Source organism: Nanorana parkeri, unplaced genomic scaffold (assembly GCF_000935625.1).
Source record: "Nanorana parkeri isolate BGI_ZX_2015 unplaced genomic scaffold, ASM93562v1 scaffold1818, whole genome shotgun sequence".
NCBI classification, from domain to species: domain Eukaryota; kingdom Metazoa; phylum Chordata; class Amphibia; order Anura; family Dicroglossidae; genus Nanorana; species Nanorana parkeri.
Genome location: NW_017308086.1, coordinates 76,899 through 86,373, shown reverse-complemented (window position 1 = coordinate 86,373; position 9,475 = coordinate 76,899). Strand labels below are relative to the sequence as shown.

General features: G+C 41.6%; 1 protein-coding gene across 4 annotated transcripts in view; it reads left to right on the top strand.

Annotated features, from left to right (window-relative positions):
• The window catches only part of LRFN5 (leucine rich repeat and fibronectin type III domain containing 5), a 157,577-nt gene extending 148,532 nt beyond the window's left edge, over positions 1 to 9,045 (top strand). For all 4 annotated transcript variants that reach the window (XM_018571723.1, XM_018571721.1, XM_018571724.1 and 1 more), the window contains one exon: positions 7,708 to 9,045. In XM_018571723.1, coding sequence (XP_018427225.1) covers positions 7,708 to 8,638 — 931 coding nt within the window. In that variant the 3' untranslated portion in view covers positions 8,639 to 9,045. The remainder of the gene's footprint in view (positions 1 to 7,707) is intronic.
• The last annotated feature ends 430 nt before the right edge of the window (positions 9,046 to 9,475 follow it).

Genomic DNA, 9,475 nt, shown 5'->3' with positions numbered 1-9,475 from the left:
TATATATATAATGATGTTATATTTCTGATCTGCTTTTTTGTGTGATTTCTTTTATGTTCAGGTTTATTTTTGCTTTAATACGCTTTTCTTATATTCATAATTCATATTAGAAAATTAATTAAATTCACTGTTTATGTTTATGAATGACGGTGCAGTGAAAGCTGAGTGATTGCTTTATTGTAATTACTAATTATGTAAATGATCCAGCAGGAAATATACTTTTTATTACTAATAGAGGGTTCCTGTGCTGCAATTACCTGGGTTATACGTATGCTTCCTATTGGAATTCCCCAGGGATTCCTGACATTGTCATTCACAAGTCTAAACAGTGCAACTTCTTTGTTCACTCTCTGAACATGCGTGAAGGTTGGAAGCCTGTATTCACATTAAATTAACCATTAAGGTACCACTGGGAATTCCTTGTGGAAATATAACCAGTTGAACGTGACACAACTGGTTCTTTTTATGTAAGAACCTGTTTCCAGTCTTCTCTGCTAGATTATATTTGGGACTTTGTATCAAATTTGCACCATTTAGTGAAAGGTATTGGAGTCTAGGGTTGGGCAAATCTGCCTGGGTTCAATTCGCAAACGGTTTGGTGAATCGTGCTGGAAGTTCGAAGTTTGCAAACTTTGCAGTCAACCCAACTGAAGTCTATAGGGTGAGCAAATCTTGTTATTCATTTTCAGCTATTTGTAGGTCAAATAATCAAGCTATTGCCAGAAAAAAAAGGTAAGGGAAGCTGGACGCTGAGACGGGGAACCAATGTCAGAATTAAAAATTGTATGTTTGCCTAAAGAGGAATTTGAATATTAAACTGGCATCATAAGTAGTAACCAACAAGGCTTCATGAAGGACCGTTCTTGCCAGACCAACCTATTGACATTCTATGAGGAAGTCAGCATTAATCTAGACAGAGGAATACCAGTAGACGTGGTGTATTTGGACTTTGCAAAAAGCATTCGACACAGTACCCCACAAACCCCACTTCATAAACTAAGGTCTATCAGGTTGGATGAAATTGTATTTACATGGGTGGAAAAATGGCTGCAAGAATGGATCCAAAGGGTAGTAATAAATGCGTAATTTTCTAATTGGGCAAAGGTTGCCAGTGGGGTGCCTCAGGGTTCAGTACTGGGACTGATCCTGCTCATCTTATTCATCCACGACATAGGGGTTGGACTAAAAAGTTTGATTCAGTTTTTGCGGATGATACAAAACTGTATGGGACAGTAGTTTCTGAACAGGAGATAACTGCACTTCAACAGGACCTTAACAAAATTGAGGCCCGGGCTACAAGATGGCAAATGCGATTTAATGTTGAAAAATTTAAGGTTATGCACATGGGAGCAAGGAACGTGTGCCAACTACCACTTGGGGGGTGCTACATTAGGGAAGCCAACCATGGAAATAGACCTGAGGGTGCTGATAGACCACAGATTTGGCAATAGTAAGCAATGACAAGCAGCAGCCAGCAGAGCAAACCGGATACTGCCGTGAATCAAAAGAGGTATCGCGGCAAGGAATAAAAGAGTAATACTACCACTGTATAAATCACTGGTTCGGCCTCATCTTGAGCATGCGGTGCAGATTTGGTCACCAACTCTCAGGAGAGACGTCATTGAGCTGGAGAGAGTTCAGCGAAGGGCTACAAAATTAATTAAAGGGATAGAAGGCCTGAGTTATGAGGACCGCCTTCAGCAATTAAAATGATTCACCTTAGAAAAGAGGTGATTACGAGGAGACCCTATTGCACATAATCACAGTATACGGAACAAATTGTTCAATCAGAGAACTGTATTGAGAACACGGGGACACAACAGCAGATTGGAGGAAAGGGGGTTCAATCTCAGAAATCATAGGGGGTTGTTTACTATGAGAGTAGTAAAACTGTGGAATTCCCTCCCCCAGGTGGTAATCTCCACCGAGAGCATTGATAAATTCAAGAAACGTCTCGATGAGTTTCTTATTTTACTTGATATCCAAAAATATGGGCAGTGTTAGAGTCAAATAAATGCAGATATACAACACACATACACACATACACACATACACACAAACACACATAGGTTGAACTGTCTTTATTCAAACGTATCTACTATGTTACTATGTTATGTAGAGAATCATCAGCTCTCCCTAACATATCCTACACAGCAGCGGTGAGCCCACCTTTTTTTTGTTTTATAAAAAGGGGACTCGGTTATCCATTCCTTCAAATTATTGACTTTTGTGGGTCATGTGACAAGGGACAAAGCCTATGCACTGCATTATAAATGTTCCTTATTTCTGGCAGAGAACCTGCAACATTTTTGACCAAAAGTTCACACTTAGTGACCATTACAAATTCCTGGCATTCTCTGTGAACCTATAGTAGCAGCGAACCCTAACCTCCTTCCTAAATGGTTGTTTTTAAAGTGTCATCTCTGAGTGGGTGCTGACACTCTCCTTCCTTCTGGAGGAGGGCTATTTTTGTTCCCCCATGGTCCCTGTGTGTGTTGTAGTCACCCCTCCAAGCTCGCTCCCGTAATGGAATACAAGCTAAATACAAATGTGAGTCTGTAGTCCATCCCGGGAGCGAGCTTGGAGCGGTGCCTACTTTGCAACACACGCAGGGACCATGGGGACCAAAAGCAGCCCCCCCCCCCTCCAGAAGGAAGGACAGTGTCAGCACCAATTCAGAGATGATTGGAGGATCTACAGCCGAGTGATACACAAATAAGATACATTTTTGTTAATAGTTAAAGTAACATTAAACCCTCAGATTTTTTTAACATAAAACAATACTGTAATGTGCGCCTTACTGTAATCCATGGTTGTTTCCCTTCTCTTTTCTGCTCTTCCTTTTAAATCCTCATGTCTTCTCATGCTTGGGGAGAACTTCCCTTTGCAGCTGACTGCCTCTTCCTGTAGTGCTGTCTCAGGTTGCAAACCTATACACAGACACCATGTATCCATTCCAGAGACAAGGCAGTCTGCTGCAAAACAGAAGTTCTGCCCAGCATGAGAACAGATACAGATTTAAAAGGAAGAGCAGCAAAGAGAAGGGAAACTACCATGGATTACAGTAAGGCGCACATTACAGTATTGTTTTATGTTAAAAAAATCTGAGGGTTTAATGTCACTTTAAGGATTTCCTACGATTCTCGTATGAGAATCGTGCAGTGTATGGGCACCTTAAGAAGGACATTAATAATGTCTCCAGTGCCTATAAAAAGAATTCTCCTTCTGGTACTGGTAAGTTGCATGTTGAGCTACATCCTTAAATTAAGGTCATGAATTTATGTATAAAGCAGAAATAAATCTGCATTACTCACTGACCGTAAATTTTCCAGGTGTTCGCTGGCAAGATCCGCAGGAGTACATTCCGTGTGAGAAGACATTTGTATCCTGAAAGGCAATAAATAGTCATCTCCTGCATCAGATCTCACCTGACTTTAATTGTGTGTGTTATTCGATAATATTATGCCCATCGAGTTAAGCACTGCAATCACCAACTAAGTTCTATCCAAGCCTTGCCTAAATACTTGTCCTCCAGCTGGACATAGAACTTAAATGGAAGGAACATGTTTGCAAAAAGCAAATCTTTAAAATTATATTCCATTCTCCAGACTGGTAAATTTGTAGGATACTGGGACAGACTGTAATTTGAACAGCAGGGATCAGCAGGACTGCGATTACCTTGGGAGAATACTGGGTTACAGGATGGAAACACTATCTGGCCAATAGTTATGGACTTCTTAAAGTGACACTAAACTCAGAAGTTAAATCTTAAAAATATAGTCAAGTACTTTAACTATTAACAACAATGTATCTTATTTGTGTATCACTCAGCTGTAGCTCCTCCAATCATCTCTGAATTGGTGCTGACACTGTTCTTCCTTCTGGAGGGGGCTACTTGTGTTCCCCATGGTCCCTGTGTGTGTTGTAAAGTAGTCACAGCACCAAGCTTGCTCCCGGGGTGGACTGCAATCTCAATACAAATTAGTAAACTAGAAATGAGATTGTAGTCCATTCCGGGAGTGAGCTTGGAGTGGTGACCACTTTACAACACACACAGGGACTATGGGGAACAGAAGGAAGGACAGTGTCAGCACCGATTCAGAGATGATTGGAGGATCTACAGCCGATGCACAAATAAGATAAATTTTTATTAATAGTTAAGGTACCTGAATGCACATTTTTGGTTTAGTGTCACTTTAACTGTGTGACTGATGAAACAAGCTATCATCTTTTGATTATGGGTAGGATACCTGCATTTTGGAGATGAAGCAGCCTAGTTGTCCATCACACAATTTTTGTCAGGGTAGAAAGATTGCAGGAAAAAGTACTGAAGTCCACACGAGTTCTCTCTTGAAAACTTTAAATTGAAAGTATGTTGCCTTAAATTGAACAGATTCCAGAAGGCCAAGAGGCGAGGTGGAAACCTTATTCGTGTTGAACTTGGCAACCTGAAGCCTTAATTCCATTGAATTGCAGCTGATGAGAATAATGTTATCTTTCAAATAGATAATGTGACCTGAGGTTCGGTGGTGGGGTGTTTGCAGCTTCCTGTAATAAACCTTCAGCACAAATAACATGTGCAGCATTCTCCATTAATGTCCAAAGACAGATTTATTGCTCAAATGTTCCACTTTTGGGTTCATTTTCTAATGCCAAATAGGCTGTTCACTTTGCACGTTGCAAGGGAATGCTCCCTTAGCTTCATGATTGAGGTGGAACTCCCATCCTCCAATCATGTGCAAGTAAAAATACTGTTTTTTTTTTTTCCTTGCACGTGATTGAATATTCTTAGCAAAATGAGTTTTCACCGCATTCACTACGTTAAAGGAGAACTATGAGGTGAGTGATTTCCACTCATCCTCATAGTTAAAGCCGATGTGTGGCATTGAAACTGTCACACGTTGGCTCGGTTCTATAGATCGGGAAGTGAGCGAATGCATACTGTTGCTCACTCACTCCCTGATCATCTCTCTGCAGAGAGCGGTGACTGACAGCCACCGCTCCCCGCAGGGATTCCCCTCCTCCCCTCTTCAATCCTCCAGGGCTGACTGGAGGAATGAACGTGGGAGGGGGCGGGCACAGCTGGCTCTGCTTCTAGTTAGTCAGAGCCCGCTGTCAATCAGCCAGCTGGGTGGATCACAACAGTATTGTCGGCATCCGTCCCAGTTGCGGCGACCTCAGTATATAGCAGGCAATAGCTTGCTATATATTGAGCTTTGGGTCATGGGAGGAGGTTAGAATATGTCATCCTGTGGCCCTAAAGAGAACTATGGGATAAAAAGCTTACCCCATTAATCTCTTTTAAGGGAAAATCTCTTTGCAAAGTAAAAAAGCCTCTTTGACTTTAGCACATCAACCCCATGTTTCAGCAGGCCAGAACATGGTAGTTGGCACTCTACAAACATTGCATGGTAAAAACAAGGCTTTATTTCCTATGAGCAGAGTACAACTGGACGCTGAAAAACATTTGTTTGTTTTCCTCCTCCTGCTGTGGAAAAACCTTTTCATTTTAACTTTTAGTATTTCTTTATTGACGTCAGGTTATACAAACACAGCAAACATATACACTGAGTGGCCAGATTATTATGACCCCCCCATCAGTACTTAGTTGGGCCGCCTCGTGACTCCACGAGATGGTGAAAGGTGATGCGAGGAATCTGACACGGCACTTTTGTCCTTCTGTTGTCTTGTACCAGTCTTGCCCCTCCCCCGTTCTGCCCTAACATTGACTAGTCGCTGACGGCCACAATTCGCACGTTCAGACCCAGATTTTCAGCTGACAGTCCGGTCTTTAAACACTTTAACAACAGCTGCACTTGAACATTTAACGAATTCTGCTGTTTTGCTGATACTCGCTCCATGGCTCTGAGCGCCAACAATCTTCCCACGTTCAAAGGCTGTTACATCGCGCTGTTATCAGAAACAAATCACTTCTACTGTCGTGGTAACCAACCTGCTTCCCTATTTATAATGGTCTGGCCCTCTAGCAACTTCACCGCAAAATTATAGCTAATTTGCCTCCAAACATCAGGTGGTCATAATAAACTGGCCATTCAGTGTAGATGGTATAAACAACTTACAGGTGTGGAAAACAATAACCATCTAGTAGTAATAACATACAGAGTATATTATATTGTATCAAAGGAAGAATATCTCAATACAAATGTTCACGTATAAGGAAACGTAGACAGGAAGGGAGAAAAGAATAAGAGCAGAAAAGTAAGGTATGGACCAGTTGTGTGCCAAGAATTAGGAGAAATTATTATTATACAGGATTTATATAGCGCCAACAGTTTGCACAGCGCTTTACAATATAGGGAAGACATTACAATCACAATACAATTCAAGACAAGATGGGAAGGAGGGCCCTGCCCCCGAGGGCTTACAATCTAAGAGGGAGGGGGAAGTGATACATGAGGAGGTCGCTGTGTGGGGATGAGTTGTTTGAGAAAGTGATATTTCAGTGGTTAGGTTGAGGTCAGATAAGCTAGTTACATAGATACATAGTTACATAGTATTTGAGGTTGAATAAAGACATATGTCCATCAAGTCCAACCTATTGTGTGTATGTGTGTATGGTCCTACTGATGTGTAGTATGTATAGGTCCCTGTGTGTTCTCAATCTTAAGAGTGCTTGTACCACTGTATATTACGGTCCCTGAAGAAATCATCCAATCGCCTGAAAGATTCCACACTCTCAGCCGAAATCACAGCATGTGGCAGCGAGTTCCAGACCCCGACTGATCTAACTGAGAAAAGACCCCTTCGCTCCTTGTGCTGAATTTTTTTCTCCACCAATTTTAGGTGGTGGCCTCTCGTCCTTGTCATGGAGTTAAGTGTAAAAGGTTTGCTGCTAATGCTGCTATCCCCGGTTAACATATTATACATGAAAATCATGTCCTCCCTTAATCTCCTTACTTCCAATGAGAACATATTTAAATTTAGTAGCTTCCCTGAAGAGATGAGTCTTAAGGGATCGCCTAAAGACAGTCAGAGTGGGAGACAGACGGACAGGTTGGGGTAAAGAGTTCCAAAGAATGGGGGAAGACTCTAGAGAAGTCCTGGAGGCGAGCATGGGAGGAGTTGACAAGGGAACTAGAGAGCAGGAGGTCTTGGGAAAATCAGACAGTACTAAACCTTTTGATTTTAACGGACATCATTTGAGGAGTGCTGATTATCTTTCCCTATGCCAGCTCTTGACTGTACTCATCTTTTTTTTTTATATCCTGAAGCTCCTTGTCATCAAAAGTATTAATTATTGTAACATAGTTCTAAATTATGTTTCGGTGAAGTCAATAGAAGCTCCCCCAAAGCGAAGCTCTGCTATATTTGGTGTCCCCCCCCCGCCCCCGTGTTATTTCAAGCTGCAAAAGTGGTGTTGTGGCGTGTGTGCGATAAGTGGATTTATTTAGAAGTCGAGTCAATGTAACATTCTCACCTTTCAAAACCGATCTGTCATAAACGAATCCAGTACGAGCAAGTCATCAGCGTTTCCGTACTAACAAGCGGTTTTAATTAGAATCCCCAATAAAAAAATATTTTAAAAAACCCGCAGCCATTGTCAGACCTTCGTCTTCGGGGCTCGCTGAAGTCTCGTCAGCGATTCTCAACATGTAAAAGTGACATTTCAGTTTGTAAGTCGGTGTAATCATTAGTAGACAATAATCCGAAGATGTTTTTTTTTCTCTCTCTCTTTTCTATTTCTAGAATGATTCCTCCGACTAGCAAGACATTCCGCGTGAACAACTTGGCCGCGGGGACTGTCTACGACCTCTGCGTCCTGGCCATCTACGATGACGGGATCACATCTCTCACGGCTACGCGGGTCATCGGTTGCATCCAGTTCACCACGGAGCAAGACTACGTCCGTTGTCACTTTATGCAGTCCCAGTTCTTGGGAGGTACCATGATAATTATCATAGGTGGGATTATTGTTGCGTCTGTGCTGGTTTTCATCATCATCCTGATGATTAGGTATAGGGTTTGTAACGGCAACGGGCAGAGCAAGGCGACAAAAGTCAGCAACGTGTATTCGCAAACCAACGGGTCCCAGAACCAAGGCTGCAGTGCATCACTGCCACCGTCTGCTTCCAAGCAGATCGTTGAGCACGAGGAGAGCGCGCAGTGTTGCAAGTCCACCGACAGCGCCGCGCCTTCTTCGGACACTTGCTCGAGCCAAGGCGCCGCCCCCACTACCTCTGCTTTGCCTCACGCGTGGACTTCTAATACCTCTTCTCTGAAGAAGAAAAAGACCGCATCAAAAGCCGCGGACTCGCAAACGGACACCGTTTTAAATATGGAATCCCAAAACACGAATAGAAATAATTCGACTGCCCTTCGGTTAGCTAGCCGCCCCGCCGTGTCTGTTAAAGAAGCGCCGACCTACAAAAGAGCACAATCAAAACCGAGTAAGTTTCTTACCTTACCTGCAGACACTTCTAGAGTAAAGCGGAGGTACTCTTTAAACGGAGAGATAATGGAGTACCATTGCTATGTGAACTCCTTCCACACCGGCGGACTGTGGTCTAAAAGAAGCATGTCTATGAACGGGATCTTGGGTCACTCAGACAGTTCTGACATGGACAGCGGGAAAGCAACATGTTCAAGTTCCGAATGGATATTGGAAAGCACTGTGTGATTATCTCCTATTTTGGCATACAACTATAAAGTGAAAATACTCCAAATATTTGGAACGCCATTCTAAAAAAAAAATACAAAAATACAAAATAAAACATTGAAATTCCTATCGATGTTTTCATTTAGGCTTCTACAAACAGGGTTGTGTGAAAGCCACCTGCACAAATAAGTTTGGGTTCCAACGGTGATACATTTGCAAAAATTACAAAGATACATTTGCAAAATTGTGGAATGAAAAACAAAATCAGCACCAGTGCCTTCCCTTCCTGTAGGACTGGTTTCCTGGTTCTGCCACAGCAGAAAAAAACAAAAAAACAAAAAAAAATGAGACTGAATTCACTCTAAAGGCCTTTCATATGGGAAAATCCTTCAAGCTTTCAACATACAAAACAAAAAGTTTAGAAAAAAGACCAATTATGGAAGAATTAGTAAAAACAAAAAACAAAAATATTTTTTAAGAGACCAGACTGTATTTATTTTTGAGTGACAATGGTGTTGCCTTTATTTTTAGGCAAATGCTGTACAGAACAACAACTTCTGTGTTGTTATGTTGTGTAAAATAAAATATTCAATATCTATATGAAGAAATTGTTGAAATATTTACCCTTTTTTTTTTTACATTTACTTATTTACTTGTATCAAATTTATGATTTTTTTCCCCCCTTAGGTCTACAGACCATATATGGATGGAGCTTCTAGGTTTTGTACATGTGGCTCACTACGGATTTGGTAAACAAATCACATTGTGATATCACTAAAATATAGAAGCCTGCCATTCGTGCCATGCACAAAATTTGAAATTGACCGTGTTACTTTTTTATTTTTATTTCAGAACTTA